The sequence below is a fragment of the Quercus suber genome, unplaced genomic scaffold (assembly GCF_002906115.3).
Source record: "Quercus suber isolate HL8 unplaced genomic scaffold, Cork oak 2.0 scaffold_325, whole genome shotgun sequence".
In the NCBI taxonomy this organism is placed as follows: Eukaryota; Viridiplantae; Streptophyta; class Magnoliopsida; order Fagales; family Fagaceae; genus Quercus; species Quercus suber.
Window position 1 is genome coordinate 281957 of NW_027069778.1, and position 23008 is coordinate 304964.

At 34.5% G+C, this 23008-nt stretch overlaps 1 protein-coding gene across 1 annotated transcript; it reads right to left on the reverse strand.

Moving 5' to 3' along the window:
- Positions 1 to 526: 526 nt before the first annotated feature.
- Positions 527 to 18960, reverse strand: LOC112026496 (valine--tRNA ligase, mitochondrial 1). Its single transcript, XM_024059184.2, has 19 exons — positions 18857 to 18960; positions 18594 to 18763; positions 18415 to 18487; positions 17517 to 17582; positions 17342 to 17425; positions 16196 to 16273; positions 15971 to 16054; positions 15592 to 15671; positions 11891 to 11948; positions 11475 to 11777; positions 11226 to 11396; positions 7802 to 8001; positions 7022 to 7424; positions 5616 to 5867; positions 5028 to 5528; positions 3924 to 4015; positions 2391 to 2490; positions 1660 to 1805; positions 527 to 985 (listed from the first exon to the last, which is right to left on the reverse strand). The coding sequence occupies exons 2-19, from the start codon at positions 18641 to 18643 to the stop codon at positions 814 to 816; spliced, it is 2913 nt and encodes a 970-aa protein (XP_023914952.2). The 5' UTR covers positions 18644 to 18763; positions 18857 to 18960; the 3' UTR covers positions 527 to 813.
- Positions 18961 to 23008: the final 4048 nt, after the last annotated feature.

Here is a 23008-nt window from a genome sequence, read left to right on the forward strand (position 1 = left end):
TGACCTTATAAAGTAATAACATACTTTGTTAATTACTAAATAATATGAGATATGCTACTGGTGTTACAACTCGCCTTTGTGGCGTGATTAGTGGAGGGGTGTCTATTAATCACAACTTGTGAGCGAATTGTGGCACTAACATTAGTCAAATAATATATATGACAATAATCATTGGCTTAATAAAGTGATAACATACTATATTAATTACTAAATATTATATATGATGATAATTTCAAATGGTACGATGAATAAACCGGTCAAAATAAAACAGTATTCAACGCAAAAGATTCACAAATTTCTTTATTTATTACTTTCTTTATTTAGTGGGAGGGGCAGAAAGCCACGCTTATGACATGATGGTGCTCCATACTTATCCTGGTGACGAAAACTGAAAACCACTTCAACGAGATGGGCATTTGGGTCACCTTCAGCTCAAACTGTTAATTTCATTAAAATCAATTCCATTAAACAATCGTAACCAGCTGTTTGAGTCAACATCATCCTTCCTAACTAGTGAAAGAGGAAAAACCAACAACGTTAGCTGCGTGCTTCATTTCATGGAGTCGGTAAAATCTCAGTAGTTTCATTCAACATCATTCTTCTTGACTAATAAAAGATTTTATAAACAAAACATTAAAAATAATGACACATTTAATATGGTAACAAGACTGGTGGTATCAAATGTACAAAAATACAGTCATTTGGACCTGATAATTTCTTCTTTTAATTAATTAACCGAATTTCCTTATTTTGACCAAAAACGGAGGGGCACTCTGAGGTTGCAGAGACCAAAAATGCCAACAAATAATACAGTTAATCGTGATTGTTGTTGGCTTGAGCTTCAATGTGTTGGCGGGCTTCTTCAAGAGACAAAATCTCCTGCATGAGCGAGGCTAGCTTCGCAACATTCTCCTGCTGGATGTGTTCAGGAACCTTTTCTTTGTAGCCAGTAGCGCTCGTGACCTTGGACAGCTTGTCATGTTGCCTGAAAAATAAAAAATTTAACCATCAGCGAGATGCAACATACAGTGCTGTGTATAAGAATAAAAATATTGAAATATTTAAGAATCGAATAAGAACAATTGATGCTGATATGATCTTTCTGAGCCTGGCAATAAAACACAGTATCATAGTTACCATTAAGCCTTTTCATTTGCAGGTTATAGCCCGTCTATTCTAGCATTCCAGGACTTCATTGTATAATCTTAATCATAAAAACTACTCTCAACGCTATAAAACCAATGGAAAATTAGTACAATATCTTTTCAGGTTTAGCATTTCAGTTAAACCTAACTAAAAGGTTTAAAATCCAAAATCTATTGTAATTGGTATTCCTTGATCAGAGGTAATACATATTCAGTTTGGTAGATACTTATTAATAAGTTTGCTCAACAGCAATACGAAATTAATGAGTCACTCATACACAATATACATAAGCCAATGAATTTTGCCTCCTTTTTTGCTTTTGGGGACTGAAAAACGTAGAATTTTCCTTTCTATGACACTAAACACAACAACAAAGCCTTTCCCAACATCATTCCCATTTTACACCATTTCTTATAGTTTTTCTACTTATTAATTGAAGTGCCACTTAAAATCCATCAGTAATTTAGAGAGAGATAGAGAGAGAAATCAAAGCAATTTCCACCAGAATCTTACTTTTGAATCTCATCCACTTTTTTCCTTATCTTTTCAAGTTCTGCCTCTGGAGAAAGAGTTCCTCGAAGCTCAAGATAAACAGAAAGGTTTTCATTTACAACAGATACTGCACATCCAATTGGAGTAGCATCATTCTCACCAATTACCTGTATAATGTTTATTTCACAGTAAAGAGGCATTTTAATCAGATGAAATGAACTAGCAATACGCAACATTGGCCTCCATTCAAAAGCAAGAATTGATATAATCACCCAGCATAGTGGTCAATATTGGCACGGAAGAAACATTAAATTTTAGATATTAGCATCACTTGCTCTAGCCAAAATTAATATATATAAAAAATTGTGTATTTTTTTTCAATTCTGAAAAAAATGAAAACCAATTTATAAAAGAGCACTCAAGATTTTGGTATAGTGTGGGTACTCCAAGACTTTAAAAAATTATATTAAAAATGGTTAAATTTTTAAAGAAAAAAAATGTCACCATGGTATATCAAACAGCTTTGCTAGCATATATATATATGTGTGTGTGTGTGTGTGTGTGTGTGTGTGTGTGTGTGTGAACGCACATATACTTGATTGTCGAGAACTTCAATATGTAGACGTTTGGTAAATAATGAAGCATAAAGCATGTCTGAAATGTGTGCACGCACGTGTGTATCCTTTTTTGATAAGTAATGTCTCAAACATGAAAATAACAGAGCCACTTTAAGAGCAGCATTTGTGAAATACCGTCAAAGTTGATAAATTGGCAAGGGTAATAATTTCGCGTTGATGGCTGTCAATAATCTCTGCAAGTGCCTCATTTCTGCAAAGCACAAAAGCTGGTCGCCTGAAGACAGAAGAATCATAGCCAGTATTAGGCAATCTTGTAATGTTAACATTTTCAATAGGACAAATTTGGTTAAATATGTATTTTAAGGGTCAAGTGACACTCACAGCTAGCACTTACAGACAGAAAAGGTGCCAGTTGAGCTAAAGCTCATTGGCGACAAATTCAAATAAATTTAACATAAACTTGCACAGATTTAAAATTGTGGGCACTCTATTTGCTCAGAAAAATGGGAAAGGAAAATTTGAATTTCACCATAACTCAGTTTCATCAGTATGAATTTATTATTATTTTATTGTACATTATGCAGTTGATGAGTTTTGAACCCACCTAGAAGGCTCAAACCCACCTCACCTTCCTCTCCCCTTGTACAAGAGGAAAAACCATTTGAGTTACTGCTCATTGGCAGTTTCATAAGTAAGAAATTTATTTCATATGAGTTAGGATTTAATGGAAATTATATCAAGACAGATACAAGGGTTAAGAACTAGGCAGAAGTGCCTAGAGCCTTGGCAATGTCCCTCAATTACTTTTTCCACTACTTCCCTTGTTTACTAAGAAGAAGAAGAAAAAAAGAACTTTTCTTCTTTTCTCTGCTCATTTTTTTCCTCATGAGATATTGATTTAATCACTGCATCCAATCCCACAATGCACATTAGATCCTCATTCCTTCATAGTTCCATTTGCTACATAAAAAGTTGGAAAATTTTATAAATTTTAATAATTTTCTTTAGTTATTTATGACTTCAAATAAAAACATGAAAGAAACTGGGCAAAGGCATCAGGAATCACAAAATAAAGAATTAATTTCATTTGTGCCTCAAGCTTTTAGAAACCATAACATTCTCAAGTGTGCCTTTAGCTTTTAGAAACATACATACTTACCAATAATTCCCTAAATAAAGACCCAAATAACTATCTTTTGGAATTTCACAAAGCAGGAATCATAGAACATTGAGAACCCTCAGAAAACAATCAAGACAAACAATACAAGGAAGAGAACCTATAAATGCTAACAGCCAGGACAGCAATGTAAGAGATTTGGAGGTTGTGAAGACCCCTATCCATATGATAGAAATAATGTTCCCAAGATCATCCTTTTTAAACTTTTAGTTCATTGTCCTAAATGGGATCCTCTTTGACCTTTTCAGTTCTAGGCTTTAATTCCATCCAAGGCTTTTCCATTTGCATACTCCTGGAAAATCATATCTCAGACTCCTTCAATTAGTATTACACCTTTTTTCTTGGGTTGAGAATTAAAGTTTTGCTAACCAAAGCCAAAAGTGTAAGTTCTTACATGGTTAGGCAAAAAAATAATGTCCCAGCCACTTTTCTTTTCTTTTTATAAAAATAAAAGGAGTGAGAGAACAAACAAAAACTGATCCAAAAAAAAAAATGAAGAGGAATTTTTTATTAAGATTGATTCCATGTACCTTTCACGTCTTTCATTTGCAAGTGACCTGAGAGATTTCACTGCAGAATCTACAAGATCCATCTCATATTCCACTGTTTCATTTGTCCAGCCCTGAGATAACATGAAGATCATCAAACAGTGATAATATGAATTATTAAATCAAATAGTTACCACTGTATTCTTTTCAAACAGATATGCAGTGTATTATACTTCCCCTCCATTCAATATTTTTGGTCCTCTACTCCATTTAAGATATCCAAAAATTCTGTCCACTTTAGAAATTAATAATCACAATTTTATAACTTAAATAACTGACCCTTTATTTTATTTGACCCATATTTTTCATTGGCTTTATTTGAGTTTATATTAAGGAGGTTAGTTTTGAAATTTTATAATTTTTTATAAGACACTGCTAAATAATGTCTCTTTAAAAAGTCGAATTTTCGAAATAGGACCAACGATATGAGATGGTGGGAACAATAAACCAGAAGTCATGATTTGTGGCAAAACATGCAAATCAAATTTTCACCAAATCCTTGAGGACACTATTTGAATCAAAAAGTGAACTATAAAAGTAAGTATATGTAGTGAGAGGAAAAAACCTTCATTAACATGAACAATATTACGTGTCTAAATTCTGCTTATAAGTTATTAAATTTAGCTAACTGACTACTTCTGGTCTGCCTTATCTGGAACCTCACCAATGTAAGGCCATTTGGGCCCACTCCTAGGGAGCAAGGCACAAATACATGACTCCACCCACCAGAACCGTGTATCAAGTAATCCAAGGGAACTAGGGATCGAACCCAGTATGTCTGGGTCTACAGCTCATCCCAAGCCTCCAACCACTCCGATGCACCCTGACAGTTCTACCTTATCTGTACCATAACTGTCTCTTTCTTTTGTTTGTTCTTTTTGATTGGTATGATCCCACAGTTGCATCCCCCACCTTTCTCTTAAATAGGGAGGAGGAGGCATCCAATGATTCACCTTATCTGAGCCTTAATTTTCGCTTTCAAAATAAAAAAATTACATGACCTCTACAATTGGGTAGTTAGCGATAAATAATGTTAGCTTATTAGGGCATTACATTTTCTCTTCCAGATTAGAAAACTAAACTTACCTCTACAATTGATGGGTACTTGCATATCATAATTGATTCTATCGTTGTACGGTCCTTTGATGAAGGAAGGCGCTGCCATAATTCTTCCGTAACATATGGCATAAAAGGATGAAGCAATCGCAACCCATTGTCAAGACATAACCAAAGTGTGTCTTGAGCAAAACTCCTCTCAGACTCAAACTTTGGATCACTCCCAGAAAAGAAAGGCTTAATTGCTTCAATAAAAACATCACACAGTTGGTATTGCCACCATGAATACAAAGTACTTGCTGCATCTGAGAATTCATATGACTCCAAAGCCGTAATAGTTTTGGATATGGCTTTGTTTAATACTGAGAGTATCCATTGACAGCTAAATGGCAAGTCATTTGGATTTACATTTGTGGGCGGAACATAATCATCCCCAAGCCTGCTCATAGCAAATCGTACAGCATTCCACAATTTATTACACCACTGACGATACCCGACCACCCTTAGGATATCCAGATTTATTTTATCAGACTGGAAGACAAAATGATTACAGATATCAGTGAATCAATTAAAGGAAACAGCCAAATGAGTGAAAGAAAGATGGGTAAAGAAATGAACCTGAGCTGTGTAAGAAATAAGTGCAAAGCGGAGAGCATCAGCACCACATTCAGAAATACCATTAGGAAAGTCTTTCACCTGTCCCTCTTTAGCAACAGTTAGTTCCTTGGGATCTAAGTTGCCCTCCTCTAGCCTCTTCTGAAGACCTTCCAAGGATATCCCATTTATTACTTCAAGCGGATCAATGACATTTCCTAAGGACTTAGACATCTTGCGCCCATGCGCATCACGAATCATGGGATGCAAATAAACCTGCATAGAGTTTAAGGTTCTTCAATCAGATCACGTCACCACAGTTAATATAATAGATTTGCACAGGAAAATGTACACTATATAGAAAATAAAAATAATAATTTCCAAACATACTTAATGCATTTTTTTTAATAAATTAATAACTTATGCATAGTTGATCCTATTGGTCTATTGAGAATCCATAGCCAACCCCATTTGGACTAAGGCTTTATTGTTGTTGTTGAAATAATACAACTTATGCATCCGTACGGGATTGAACTAATGAACTCACCCTGCAGCTATTGTTTACAGAAAGAGATGACATTTGATCCAAAGAGGATTGGCACATATACATGCATGCATGTATACATATCTGAAAATTGCTTTAACTGGTACTTGTGGCACAACCATATACATCAAATAAATATGTTACAACCACCAGACTGAAATTGGGCAAGAGCATCGTACTCCCTTACAATAACCCTCAACCTGCTAATGATATGATATAAAAGAGAAGAAACATTTAGGCCCCATTTTTTGAGTTATAAACTGAAAACTCACGGGGAAAGAGGTTCTTTGTTTGTTTTACAATCATCTGATGATGTAGCTCCGAAATGTTTCTGGTGTCATGGAAAATAAACAAACCACAATGTATCTGAGAAGTTTCCCAATGGCTACAATAAAAGAGCCTTGCACAAATTCAATTATGCATTTTATTCATAGAGTGAAAGACCATAAGGACCTTTTCTAGTTTCACTGCCATCATTTCAGAAGACAAATAGTGCCCTAGGTCAGATCTTATGGATCTAAATCCCTTGCTGCTCAATATTGACAAGAAACCATTAATCCTTCATCTGAACATACATACAGATATCTCTTGAAACCACAACCTCTGTGGCTCTGCCTCCACCAGTTCTTATGGGGAGAATATCCAACTTGAGCTGGAGCAAAGGAGTAATTTCCATCTGAATAAATCCTTAAGTATTGTCATATTTAGTTTTAGTATGGTTGGAATGTCAGACATATATAATATTATGTAGTTATCAAATATTTTTCTTATAATATTATATTGAATCTTTACTCAAATGTCATGTTATAGGCTGTTTATTATGCAACTTAGAACAAAGAAAATTATAACACGGTTCTAAAGATATAACAGGGCAAGGTCAAGTTACCTTTCTAAAAGGTACATCACCACCCAACTTCATTCCCAGCATTACCATGCGAGCAACCCAGAAAAAGAGAATATCATGGCCAGTTTCCAACACTGAAGTTGGATAAAATGCCTTTAGATCTTCTGTATCATCAGGCCAGCCCAAAACAGTTAACGGAAATAAACCAGAAGAAAACCATGTATCAAGCACGTCGGGATCTTGACTTAAATGAAACTTCTTCCCATTATATATTTGGCTAGCCTCCACCTGAGCCTCGTCCTCATTTCTTGCAACTACCCAGTGGTCACTGTAAGCACCAAGCTCCTTCCGCTCATCATCCTCCAGCGTGACATACCATGCAGGGACACGATGACCCCACCAAAGTTGCCTCGAGACACACCAATCACGAATGTTTTCAAGCCATCTGTGATGTTTAAGATCCAAATACTCAATTTTTTTTTTAACTCTTTTTTTTTTTTTTTGGGCATAGAATAACATATCAAAATAAATATGCTAACAAGCAACATAGATGGAGCATGCCTGGAAGATTAAAACCCACCAATGAAATTCCAAAATAACTCTCTTTTTAGGAAAAAAAATCACTGAAGATTCTACGGATTGTTTCCAAAATCACATTCTTAAAACAATTTCAATTATACTGTCAGAACAATCTTAAGAAAGTAAGTTGCATCAGGTGGGACAATAATCTGGTATTCTGCACTTCTTTTCAATATTTATCTACTCCAAATGATGTGAAAATTAGAATTTTATAACGCAAGGTAAAGAGATATATAAGACCACCTCTTCCAGTCAGCAGAATACTGTTTTGGGATGATCTCAATCTTCTTGTTTTCTTCATCCATGACAGCATCAAGACCTTGCCTTGCCATACTACTGCAATTAACATACCACTGAGGCTTTATAAGTGGCTCCACTACATCATTCGTTCTTGAACATATGCCAAGACGCATCTCATTATCTTTAGCACCTCTATAAAGTCCCTAAATGCAAGGAATAAACAACATTGAGTTGATAAACAGTAATGACACATGCAGAATACATAAATATAGAACAAATGTTATGAAATAATGTTGAACAGTGTCTATACCGAGGGAGTTAATACAATACCGTAGGCCATTTCAGTTTGTTCAAGAGAACGGAATATTTCAAAACCAATTAGTACCAGTGTACTTTTTTGGGATTACAGCTAAAATGTGTGTGTGTGTGTGTATATATATATATTTTAAACTTATAAATAGAATAAAATTGCAAATCAGCCCATATCTCAATGCAAGCCCAACATAATAGCCCAATAAAAATGGAAATATTAAGAGAGTACAATTTTAGTCCTTGAGAAGCAACCGAGAAAAGAAAGAGACAGAAAAAGAAAGAAGAAAATTACAGTGCCTTTGGAATGAAGAGGGACAGAGGAAGAACTTTAAGATAGAGCTAGGATCTGTGTGAAACAGAAGTATTTTAAGGAATCTGAGGAATTTGAGGGACTGAGCAACGAAGAGCTGGCAGAAGAAGACAGAGAAGCTGAGGGAGACATCATGATCAGCCGGTTTCAATTTATTGACCGAAATAGCCGGTATTTCCTAATATGCTTGGTAATGTCCGGCATCTAGACTGGTACGATTTTGAGGTATTTCTATATTGGTTGGTGAACTGGTAGGATGAATAACGGCTGGTATGGTACAGTATTAATGCCATTGGTCTATATAGGTGAAATAAACTTGCGTGGCCATTACCTTTCTTTTTCTGGAAGGTATACAAGTAACATAAAAAGAATACATATAACATAAACTTGCAGTGTCACATGAAGTGGTCAAACAAAAATTTGAATCAGACACAAAATACATGGATAGAGAATAAATATTACGTAATACACAGAACAATTAACATGAAGGAAATTTTATTGAGCAGTAAAGGCTTTTTTTTTTAATCAGAATATTGAGCAGTAAAGGCATTCTAGATAACTCCTAGGATGGTCCCCTCCTTTGGTCCTTCCACAAAACACCAGGATGCTCCCTTATTAGAACTCCAATAGAGCCAATAATTCCTATCTAGTTCTATCCAGAATGACACAAGAAAACCGATCCCTCCCACCACAGGACAACTAGGATGGTCGCCTATCAGAACATATTGCAGCCAAAGAATCCTTTCCAGAACCAAAAGTCATCTAAAAGCCACCCCAAAACCAAAAGATACCTTATAAACATCCTCTTACAGCCAAATAAACACTTTTACAGAACCAAAATTCATGTAGAAGCCTGTCCTGAAAACAAAAGACCATTGTAAATCCACTCTCTTACTCTTTCTCTTTCCAATGAGAACCGCAATGGAGCTGAAAAAGCTTCTGGAGAATCAATCATTCATGTTGACATTGTCAAATGCTTCAGTTGAACCAGTAATTCAAACAAAGTTTGTTGATAAACACAAACCACTTCGTCCTGAAGAAAAAGAAAATCCCCACCCCTACTAATAATTTTTCCACCCACCCAACAAAGCTGAATGTCCTAAAAACAAGAAAAACCCCTAACTAATATTTTCTCCACACCCAACCAAGCACAGGAATGCTCCCTTCTTATGAGATATATGGTAGTGAAACCCAAGGAAATGAATGGTGAGAGCAAAAACTAAAGCTCACACAAACTCATACCCCCCACCAAAAAAAAAGAAATTTGTAACTACAGAAAATCAATGGACGCATTTTGGAATAAATACATAAAGACAACTTTTTTGGTCTCTTATTTTTTACCCAGCTTGAAAAGAAAGATAATATGACAAATTTTCACTGCTGGATCTAAACAAGGATAATATTTGTTTTTTCTTTGGAGTTAGGATGAAATTTGCTTTATTTAGGCCAGTCAGAAGTATTGCAGTGACAACTAAAAAATTATTCAGATGCAACTCATGTAAATTCGTCCCATGAAACAAGAAGCCCACTTTATCAATTACTCCTCACTAAAATAAGCATGTGTAATCTCAGACTTTCACCAATACAACAGTCAAGCCTTACTTCCTTAATTGACATGTACTTTTTTACTTCTCCAATGCTACTTGAGGTCTTCCTCTAGCCTTTTTTTCCTCAATGAAAATCAACTCACTTTTTATTGGAGCATCAATCACTCTCTTCTACACATGACCAAAGCATCTAAATCTTTAGGGGGACTTCCACATCTTGAATCCTATTTTTCCTTATATTTCCACTTATCCAATATTCTCATTTCAATGACACTGGTTTTATGGATGTGTGCTTCTTAACATCCCAACATTTAGTACCCTAGAGTATAGTTGATCTTATAACAGTCATAAAATTTTCTCCTTTAACTTAATAGGTATTCTATGATCACACAATACTCGATACATTTTATTTTTTTTTTTTTTGATAAGTACAATACTCGATACATTTTTCCACTTCATCCGTCCTACTCTTATACCATGATTTATATTTTTTCAATCTCTCCATCCTTATATATTATTGATCAAAGATATTGAAAGGTCTATAAAATCCATTGACCATCAATAGTGAGTTTTGCATCCCATAGTTTCCAGTAGCTGATTTACTTTACATTCCATTTACTCCATTTTAGTCATAGCCAAAAGATTTAAGCTCTAAAGAATCCCTCCAAATTTATAACTTGAGATTAGCTCCATTGTTAGTTTTATCAACTAAAACTATATCATCTACAAAAATCATACACTAAGGGGACTTCATCTTGAATCAACCTAGTAAGTTCATCTATCAATAATGCAAAGAGCTATGAATTTAATGCTAATCCTTGATGCAAACTTATAATGATAGGAAACTCAGCTCTATCATACATATTTATAATTTGCTTAATACACTGTGCAAGAACTCCTGCCTTTTCTAATACCCACAACAAAACCTCTCTAAGTATTCTATCATACGCTTTCTCTAAGTCAATAAAAACCACATGGAGATCTTTACAAGTTTCTCTATATTTTTTTATTAGACCTCTAAGTATGAAAATAACTTCCATAGTAGATCTCTCTAGCATAAAACCACATTGATTCTCTGATATTAATGTTAAATTTTATGTCCTAACCCATATTCAACACTCTCTCCCATAGTTTAATAATGTGACTAATAAAAAATGTTATATCTATAGTATAATTTTTTATAGCCTCAGTTTTTTTGGTAGAATAGCCACAATTACTTGAGAATTAACTTATATAAACAGTATTGTAGCACCAATACCTTCTTTTGCAATGCTTCAGTAACTGCCTCTCGAGCGTTAAATCGTGGCATCCTGGCAAATTCTGGGCCACCATCGGTGTTTATTTTCCCATCATCCGTAAAAATGTTGATGAACTCAAGATTATGACGCTTTCCAACCTCAAAATCATTTGGGTCATGAGCCGGGGTAATCTGCAGGATCGTGTATGGATTATGAGTTCTTACATCCTGGAAACATAAACTTCAAAAGTGAAATTTTAATAACTTTACCTTAACAGCACCTGTCCCAAACTTTGGATCAACAAGAATTGCATCACAAACTATAGGGAGCTTTCTTCCATTGAAGGGATGAATGGCAAATTTTCCATGAAGATGTTTGTACCTCGGATCATCAGGATGTATAGCAATAGCAGTATCTCCAAGCATAGTTTCCACCCTAGTAGTAGCTACAACAATCTCACCAAGATCCCCTTCCAAAGGGTAAGCAAATGAAGTTAAAACGCCAAATTCCACAGGTTTCTCATATCCTGGAACCTTTAGTGGAGTCCTTCCTTTGATTTCAATATGGTCTACCTACATGAACAAACAACTTCAATAAATTAAAAATCCATGAAAGACTTTTTTAATAAAAAAAAAATCTAAAAAAGTTCATTATAAAGATTGCCTTTTAAGAGGACACGACTTGCCTCAATATCAGATATAGCAGTCCGTAACACACAATCCCAATTCACAAGACGCAAATCTCTGCAAAAAGAGAATGTAATATAATAACTTATCAAAACAGCAGACAGATAGCATTACAAGTCAATGTTTTGAAAACCAAACCATCAAAAGAACTAGAACAGAAGAGGTTCAAGGTTTTGAGGTTAGACCAGGGTTTGACCAAAGGTCAAACCGAGATTCAACTGAGGGGTTGAACGGTGATGACATAATTATTGATTTGATAGCTAATTAAAATGATAATAAATATAATAAATTTGTAAAAATTAGCATTCTTGGCCATGAAATTATCTAAAGAGGTTCAAATATATCTTAATTATAGATAAGATGTAATTTTCCACAATGCATGATTGAGATCAGGTAGATGTTTTCTCATCATTTTGAAATATTTGAACAAATTTGTACATCATCTCAAATTAAGGAAAAATCTTAGGGATACTTTAGGCGTAATGATTAATGAATGCCTCATCAAAACCAAACAGACTGAGGAATATTAAACAAACAAACAAAATCCCTCTATTTTTTATCCCTCTTATTCCTCTCCAATCACACACACAAAAAAGAACAATTTTAAGAAAATGTCTCTGCCAGTGGAGCAAAACACAAGGTGACCACAAAAGGCTGTCAAAGATCTAGTCATTAGTTGTAGCCAAATGGATCCACATTCATCATTTGGAACAAGATCAACAGCAATAAGCGAAAAAGGTTTTCCAAGTCCGACAAACAAGATCAATGGCTCTAGACATCCAGCTAACAAATTAACAGCTTAAAGCTATCAGCAGCCATTTTGAGCAAAAAAAAAAATCCAAAAAAAGGAAACCAGATTTGACCAATAAAGCCTTGAACTGTTTAATGAAATAGTTGGTTTGACCATGGTTCGAACATTCTTGAGTGTATTGATAGTAGATTTAAGACGGGAATTCCAGGGGTGTCGTGTAAGTTGGATGTGGAGAAGGCATATGATCATGTGAATTAGGGTTTTCTAATGTATATGTTGCAGCGTTGTGTGTTTTCAGAAAAGTGGAGAATGGATTATCATTTCTACTGTTAAATTTTCCATTTTGATTAATGGGAGTCCAGATTTTTTGGAAGCTCTAGGGGGATTAGGCAAGGGAATCCTCTATCTCCATTGCTCTTTGATGTTTTCATGGAGGCTTTGAGCCATTTGTTGGATGTGGTTGCAACTGCTGGACAGTTTTCGGGCTCTTTCTGTAAGTTCTACACCTAGTACTTCGATGATGGTGTCTCATCTTTTATTTGTAGATGACACTCTTATTTCTTGTGATGCTGACCCTAATCAATTAGTTACTTTGAGGGAGATTCTGACTAGATTTAAGGAGGTTTTAGGTTTAAGAATTAATTTGGGGAAATCAAAGTTGGTACCAGTTGGTGTGGTACATAATCTAGATGTGTTGGCGGGACTGTTGGGTTGTAGGCATTTTTCCCTTCCTTTGAAATATTTGGGTCTTCCGTTGGGCGCTAAATTTAAGGAGTTGTCAATCTGGAATCCTATTTTAGAGAAGATGGAACAAAGACTAGCAAGTTGGAAGAGGCTTTATTTATCTAAGGGGGGTAAGGTAACACTTATCAAAAGTACCCTCTCCTCCTTACCTATATATTTCCTTTCCATTCTTCCTTTACCTAGGAAGGTTGCTAATCGTATGGAGAAAATACACAGAGATTTTCAATGGAGTGGAATTAGTGGTGATTCTAAAGTACACCTAGTGAAATGGGCTAAGGTTTGTCAGCCAATGCAAGTAGGGGGGCTAGGTATAAGACGTTTGAGAAGTTTTAACTCTGCCCTGTTGAGCAAGTGGTTGTGGAGGTATGATTTAGAGATAAATGCGTTATGGAGGAGGGTAATAGAGGCGAAATATGGAAAAGTTTGGGGTGGTTGGTGCACAAAAAAGGTGAAAAGTGCGGATGGCGTTAGCCTTTGGAGGTTTATTAGAAGTGGCTGATTGAACTTCTTTAAACTCCTATGGTATGATGTGGGTGATGGTACTAAAGTGAAGTCTTGGAAGCATGTGTGGTGTGGGGATATTACCCTCAAAGAGGCTTTTCTAGAACCTTATTGTCTTAGTAAGGGACTCTTCAATGGCGGAGGTTATGTGTTGGTCCAGTGGGAGGATTCATTGGAATTTTCAATTTCGTCGTTCATCCCAAGATTGGGAGGAAGATTCTTTTGTTCGGTTTATGGACATTGGTTTCTATCTTTCTTTCTACCCTCCTACTCTTTCCTTCCCTTGGAGGTTGGTATGGCAATCGAAGGTTCCTCCAAGGGTGGCTTTCTTTTCATGGCCAACTTCTTTAGGTAAGATTCTTACAACTGATAACCTTCACAAAAGGCATCTTATTGTTCCTGATTGGCATGTGTAAGAGGTGCAGGGAGTCTGTGGACCATCTACTGCTTCATTTCCCGATAGCATTTGAGTTGTGGTCTTTGGTGTTTTGCTTGTTTGGTCTTCATTGGGTTATGCCACGAAAGGTTATTGAGTTGTTAGTCTTGGCAAGGTAAATTCAGGAGACACTTTTTGGAGACTTGTGTCGCATTGCTTGATGTGGTATATTTGGAGTGAAAGAAATGCAAGATGCTTTGAGGGCTGTGAGCGGTCCTTGCTAGAGATTAAGTCATTTTTCTTACACTCTCCTTGTATGGAGTGTGGCTCTGTCACATTTTTCTTGTTTTTCCCTTTCTGATTTACATGATCATTGTAATTTTGGTTCTTGATTTTTAACCCCATAGTACATCCCCAACGTACTCGGGCTAGCTAGTTTTTCTTAATAAAATTTTCCATTACCTATCAACAAAAAAAATTGTTTTTCCAATTTTGGGGGTTCTTAAAACAGGACTGGTGACCAGTTTGCAATTAACCCAATGTAACCATTCAGTCTTATCTGCTTTTTAAAACCATGTAACTAGTGAACAAAAATGGGACTAATCAAACTATAGGTAAGGGCATATACAACAGGACAACTAAAAGTCAAAGTTATTCAAAGAAATTAGCAGACGTAAGTAAACAATATACAAACCAGTGCCCAATCAAATAACACTAATTTCAGAACCATGTCTTACAAACCTAGTATGATATATGGCACAAACAGAAATGAACAATTTATAACATAAAAATTTTTATAGTTAGTGTTCTGCAAGTAGCGTTTGATTCAAGCCATACCTGACTTTGTCTGACCAAAGACCATATATTATAATATGGATGCTAGCAAAATTCAAAATTATTAACTTGAGAAAATAAACACCACCTTATATGCTAGAAAGCTATCAATCAATTAGACAATGACATGTATAAATCCCTCAAATTAAATTTAGCATATTTAATATTTTTGACACATGATATACAATAAAAAAACCACTTTTCTTTTATTTTATCCTTTTTGGTGAGTTAAAAAAAAAAAAAAGGAATCATATCAATAGGAAGCTTCTGATATCATTGTTGGTAAATATAAATTTCAACTGGGCTATCTGTATCCAAATTTAGCTCAAAACTTTGAAGAGAGAACTTGAAGCAATTGAAGCAACAGAACTTAATTCAGAGGCAGGACATATTTAAAAAATTATGAATAAAGCTATTTCAAATATATATATACACACACACATGGACAACCACCATGATAAAGAATACACAAGTTTTCCTAACGTCAAGCATACCTATATATAAGGCCTTCCTGGTAAAGCCTAACAAAAGCCTCTGTCACAGCTCTTGATCTTTGCTCATCCATGGTGAAGCACTAAAAAGAAGAAAACTTAGCAATATCACACAGAGAGTGGGGAAGAAGAAAGAATAAGTGATTCATGACTGAATCTGATAGAAAAAACAAAAGCAACTCATCAAGAATGGCTGGTATAGCAGAGGACTGAATGTCCACCAGTTCAAATCTGATTGCAAGTACACGATTAATTTGTTTGAATATTCATTTTACAAATCAATTAATATGGGCAAACATATAAATTTATTAATATTATATATTATGACACATACTTATCTACAGACAACATAAAAATGAGTTATATCAAACTAAACCCTTACCTCACGAGACCAATCTAAAGAAGCACCCAAACGACGTAACTGTTGTAAAATAGTGCCCCCATGTCTGTTTTTCCAATCCCAGACCTTTAGACACAATATATGGAAATATCAGGATATAAATATATAGGTGAAATAGAAAAAGCAACATGAGGACATCAAAATCCTGAACAGAGCTGATTTTTTCCCTTGGGAAGGATGCTGATATTAGCTAGTGTTTGAACTCACTTCAGATAAAAATCTCTCTCGACCAATATCATGCCTGGTTAATTTTCTTTCACGCATTATCTTCTTTTCCACAACCACCTAAAAAATAAAGTAAAAGAATAAACACCTTGGATTAACCTATTGAAAGACAAATAGCCTGTACTGTAAAGAATATTCAAATTCATTAACACCTTCCAAGCATATGTATGGATGTGTTGCAAGGGTAATACAAGCTTGGAAAATGGCCCATTAGGCAAAGACGCTTATTGAAAGGTATATGACATATAAAGAGTTCAAGAATGACAGTGCCATATAGTCATAAGGTAGGACCCATTCACTGGTCCTTCTCCCAAGACCCAAATTCAGTCCAAAGCTATATCAGATTGATTTATGCAAACTATTGGCACAGACTGCAGAGGCACCAGTAGCTTAGGGGAACAAATAAGCAAAATCAGCAATCCTGATGTCTCTTGGGGGCTGAATGGCCAGGGGTGAAACCAGTCAATTAAAATGTGACCACATGTATGAGGGTCAGTGCTGGTAGAACATCTTATAAATAAGCTGGTCGCACACAGAGCCTACCGAGTGCATTATGCCACCAAGTAATAGGTGGCTCCTACCAATCCCCATGTCCCGTGAACCTTTAACACCCAAACATTTGACAGGAAGTTGGATGCACGGAGAGCATTCATACAGCAGCATGCCACTGAGTAGTATGTGACCTCACTCTCCCCAACCCAAAAAAAACAACTGTTAGAATTATGATTAAGTGATTAAACTCACTATTTTCTAAAGCTTTTAGGACAATCGGTAATTTAACATGGTATGAAAGCAGGAGATCCTAACTTCGATCCCTGTTTCACTCTACCTCCCATTTAAATTGTTAAATTCCCACTTGTTAGGCCCCCACTTATTAAGGGGAAGTTTAGGCCCACAAGTGAGAGGGAGTGTTTGAATTACGGTTAAGTAATTAAACTCACCATTTCCTAATTGCTTAAGCTTTTGGGACAATTGGTAATTTAACAATAACAAACATTCTCAAAGCTACATGTAATTGAGCAATATAGGACTGCAAAAAGCTAGATGCTCACAGTCAACAGTATACAGAAATTTTTTTTAAAGTCTAATTTACTAACAACTTGTTTAAGAGGAAAAAGGAAGAAGAACCTGTGTTGCAATCCCAGCATGGTCCATCCCAGGAACCCACAAGGTATTGTATCCGGACATTCTCCGCCAGCGAATAATTGTATCCTGCATACAGTATATACCAATTCATATTAAAAAACAGCAAGGAATATGAAAGATGTGTAGCATAAAAATAAGTTTTAGGAAACCACAAGACCTCTACAGCAGCAGTAAGGGCGTGTCCTATATGGAGGGCACCAGTCACGTTTGGGGGTGGCAAGACCTGCAAAATAAAGGAACCAAGTTCTATCAAAAACTTGCATTCAACTTAAACAATTTTCAAACATTTAATTTATATTTGCACAGTTTACTTAGAGAATTCTAGGCTAAATTCTCAGGATTAAAGTTCTACCTAGCAAACATCTGCCATTTATGTCCATACATACATACATACATACATAATCAATGCACAGGGGTTAAACAGACAGTCCAGACCAAAAACTCAAATGGCCAGAATGTATGGGCAAAATTAACCAGCCATAACTCATACTAATAAACTAATTGACAATGAATCGAATAAAATTTACAAGAGATAGTTGCTTTCCAACAAAATTTCTAGTTAGACACAAGAAGAAAGCAAATTGTAGGAACTACTCCTTAGTCTCATTCATATTAGAGTCTTTTCTCATCTCTACCATTCAAATCCCTCCAATTTATGAACCAAAATTAAAATCTCTCCAATTTACAACCTCAACCTACATCTCAACCAGAACCACCAATGCCACCAAAACCCATTGCCACTGCTCCTGAAATTTCTGCTTTATGAGGCAATTCTGCCTAACAAGTCACTTGCCAAAAATATACAAGCCCTTATCATTAGTTTTGCTCTCACTTCTCAGAAAAATTTAACCACACTCTTCAACATTCTAGATATGTTAAAAAGCACCCATGATACACAAATGATTTTTTTTTTTTTTTAAATCTAATTCACACCAAAGTCACTATATCTTTCTGTTCAGAATTTTTTTTGTGACATGAAAACAGAAAACACTAACAAAGAAAAATGCAGTTATAACTCCATAAACAATTTTAAAGAAGTCCAGAAATAAACTCACAATAACAAATGAGGGTTTGGAGCTCTTCGCATCTGCTACAAAGAACCCGGATTTCTCCCACCATTCATACCACCTAGATCAGCAAGCATAGATGAAAAGATAATAAGAAAAGATAGAAAAACAATTATGATCAATTTCATACAGGAAAAAAAAAAAACAACAACAACAACAACACATACGATTTCTCAACTGCAGCAGGACTATACTGCTTCGCCATTTGACTAGACATTCTTTTCTTCTCGCCGGAAGGCGTTTGAGGGTCAATAAACTCCTCGGGATTCTCTTCCTCCCCACCACGCTTTACCGTTTTCTTTTCACTCTTTTTTTGAGTATTCGATGCTTGTTGAGCCTTAAACAAAATGGAACACACTAATCATTATACACAATCCTAAGGCATACAAATATATGATCCACTCTACAAAAAAAAAAAATTCCTTCTTACTTGCAGTTTGGCAGCTTTCTCTAAAGCCTTTTGCTTTTTCAATTCTTTCTCCCTTGCCTGCCAGAAAATAATGCATTCAATTTGACCAATAATTTTATTCAAAAGAAAAGAGTTATTCCAACTTAGAAAATAACTTTCAGGAATAGAATACAATGTTTTCCTGAAAATTTACTTTCTATCAAGTTCTTCTTCTAGGAGAGAAAATAATTGAAGTAAAGAAAACACAAACAGAAGATAATCCAAAAATGAATTAACAAAAGAAGTGTTAGAAATATAGTTAAATGATTAAATTCATCAATTCCTAATGGTTTAAGCGTTTGGGAGAATCGGCAATTTATCATGGAATCGGAGCAAAAGATCCTGAGTTCGATCCAGGTCTCCGCTCTACAAGGCAGCCTCAGATTTATATCCAAATCATAAAATAATCTGATTGAATTAAAAATATCACAACAACGTTACCGTTTGCTACACACGTATATCCAATGTTTTTAATCCAAACCAATGGCACCAAAATTAGCAATTAATCAAATACATCACAATCAGCAACCCACACTCTGAGAAACCAAACCGCAATTGAATATGAGATTGCAAAACAGTGAAAAGAATCAAACAATTCCGCTAAGAAAATCCAAACAGTCCGCATTGTGTGAATTGTGAATTGAAATTACCATTATGTTGTTGTTCGTGTTCGTAGCTGAGAAGAATCGGAAACGAGATTGTGCGAATAATGGTGGCGGTGGTGGTGGTGGTGGATGAGCGGAGGTGACTCGGGTTGCGAGGTTGAGCAAAAGTAACGGTGGCCTTTCAAAAAACCTCGCCGCCAAACCTAGCATATAATAAAAACCCTAGCGTTTGTTTTCCGCATGGGACCGTCACTCACTCACTTTTTATAGTTATGACTGTTATAAAAAAAATTAAAAAAATTGAAATTAGATACTTTTCTCTCACGTAACATTTTTTTCTTTATTCTTTTTGATTGGGTCTCACATAACACGTTGATAAATTTGCTGATACCGTTCCTTCTCAGAAAATAAGGAAAAAGAAAAAAAATGATGCTACCGTTAAATTAATTAAATCTTTAAAATTAAAAGAGGCCTATCACATAATTGGATACAAATTTATGCCATAACTCGTCACATAATTAGTAAATGTGTATCTTCATATAATTCACTAATACACATTTATCAATCACAATTTGTCATGAGGCGAATTGTGGCACAAAGTTGTACCAACTATGCGATACTAGCATAATTCTTGGTATTATGACAATGCAACCACTTAATTATAAATATATATATATATATTGAAATTATTATATTAATAATTAGTGAGATACATGACAAAATATAAATATATATTAATTTGGTTAAATTTCATTAATATACCTTAAGATTTGGGTTAATAACAACCAAGTTCAAGACTTTTCAAAACTAAACAATTTGGTCCCTAAAAGCTAGGGGTGTCAATGTTCGACCTAATCCGAGAACATGACACGAACCCAACACGGGTTTTTACGGGTTAGGGTTGGGTCTTAATGGGTTTGTGTCATAAAAGGGTCGACCTGAAAGCGATCCGATAAGAAACATGTTATAAGCAAGCAGGTCAACTCACATAATCCGCAATAGACACATTTGACATGTCAATTTATTTATATCAACCCAAAATAACCTACTTAACACAACCCGTTTAACTCGTATAACAAATAAATATTTATTTTATTTTAGATTTGTAAAATACCTTGTATATCCAACAAATATTTTAAATTAAAAAGGAAAAATGAGTAATTACAAAAACTTATAAGTGATATAATTGAAAATTGAAACTTTACAAATCCTAGATCTCTAAACTCTGCAAACCCTAAATCTCTAAACCTTCTTTAAATATCTAATTTTATTTTTTTATTCCAACTGTACTACTTACTCTACTATCTTATAGACTCACACCAAATTCTCAAACTCAAAGTCTCAAACCAGTTATTGCTCTCTCTCTCTCTCTCTCTCTCTCACGTGTTTAGTGAGTTTTAAAATTAAAGAAAACCGTTTTCTTGGTGTTTCAAAATTCTGTAGTAATTTTTCCTGCATAATGTTTTTGTTCTATAAACTTCAAACCCATGTGCCGTTATTAATATATGAGATATATTAATTGTTGATTAAGGCCACGGTTGTAGTTTTTGTCTTGTGCTGTGTGTTATTTTTTTTGTTTATATTAGTGTTGAACACCGTCTGCATATCTTGCAAATGAGTTTATTGAGATAGTTTATAAACTAGATCTGATGGGTATTGCTTTTAAAACTATTAAGGCATGATCATATTTTGTAACTACTAATACTTATATATATATATATGGCATAGAATTTGCACAAATGGAATTGGATGAGCTTGTGGAAGATTTTATGAATTTGAATATCAACAAAGAATCTATGGATGATAATCGTAGTCATAGTCAGGATTAGTCTACTTTTTGCTCCAATTCTTTCAATATTGATACTTAGCATTTGACAAGTTCCAAGGATATTATATTTTTGTTAAACTATGTTATTTTATTTTTGTTAAACTATGTTATTTTGAATTTAGGTTGAAGTATATGCACTTCTTTTAGAGTGTAAAGAATTTATTTATAGATGAATGTTATATTTTGGTTAAACTATATTATTTTGAATGTGGGTTGAAAACTTGAAGTGTGCACTATTTTTGGGTGTAAAAAAAAAAAAAATCTAGATGGATGTTATATTTAATATCATGTAGGGTGAAATGCATTGTGTTATATTCGTGTTAACCCAACACAACTCGTTTATTAAGCGTATCAAATGGGTTGGGTTAGGTCAACCCGCCTTATTAACAGGTCGGATTAGGGTTGAAGGATCATGACATGATTATTAAATGGGTCGAGTTAGGGTTGAAAGATCTTGACACGATCATTAAATGAGTCGGGTTAGGGTTAAGCCATTTAGTCGAATACCTCTACCTCGACACGACACGAACTCGATACGTTAACCCGAATTGACACCCTTACTAAAACCAACTTAATCCCCAAAATAATTATAATTAAAAAAAAAAAAAACTAACTGGCCTAACTGTGTTTAGGGACCAAGCTAGTTTTAAAAATCAAATTGGTCAATTTTAAAAAGTCTTAGACCTAATTGACATTAGCCCAAACCTCAAGGTAGAATTTACCCTATTAATTTTATGACATATAATACATATATAAATTGATCCACTTCACACAAATACTGAAATACATATTGTGCAAATTTTATTATATGAAAACATAAAATTATGATATATAATGAAAATAATTTAAATTTATTTTAAATTACTTGAAAATTGAAGTTGATTTTAATTTTTTGGAATATCGTAATAAATTTTTATATAGAGTAATATATTAGTAAATGATTTAATCTATAGTAAATTATCTTAATAATCAACAATGAGAGTTGAAATTTTTGGAGACATACATGCATTCAGTGAAATGAGTTTCATACTTTCATATGCCATATGGCATATAATTCTGTGTGTCAAAAAAATGGTTTTTTATTTTTATTTTTAGAACTAGTGTTAAAAAGTGTATGCAGCAATAAATCGTCTATTTTGGACTTTAGCAAATTGCTACTTCAAGCAATCTTTTGCATTTATCTCGTTCAAGTCATTGACAGAAATTAGCTAATCACAATCTCCATTGAATAATAAGCTCTCGTACACATAGGATATAGAACAGTCCAATTGAGTGTATGTTTGCAATTGCATTTAAATTTTGATTTACACAATCTTATTATATAGATTAAAATTTTGTATCTTCTTCGGTGTTATGGTTCAATGATTTACTCAAGATTTTGATAAATTGCGATAATAGGTCAATTAAAGATGATTGATGTTCAAACTCACTATGTAACCACACGTATAAATACCCATTATTTGCATTGGAATAGTGATTCTATTGTAAAACCCTACACCAACACTATTGTCACAAATTTTAAGTATATCAATTCCTGTAATTTGAGTCATTTGACAAGCATGAGCAGGCAATTTCTAACTAAGATAATGGTCAAATTGCAGAGAATCATCACGTGAATTTAAACTTTAAAGAGAGAATAATGTAATAATGCCTGCAACCAGATGATACCACTGATTTTGTAAAAATGAAAAAGGCATGGAG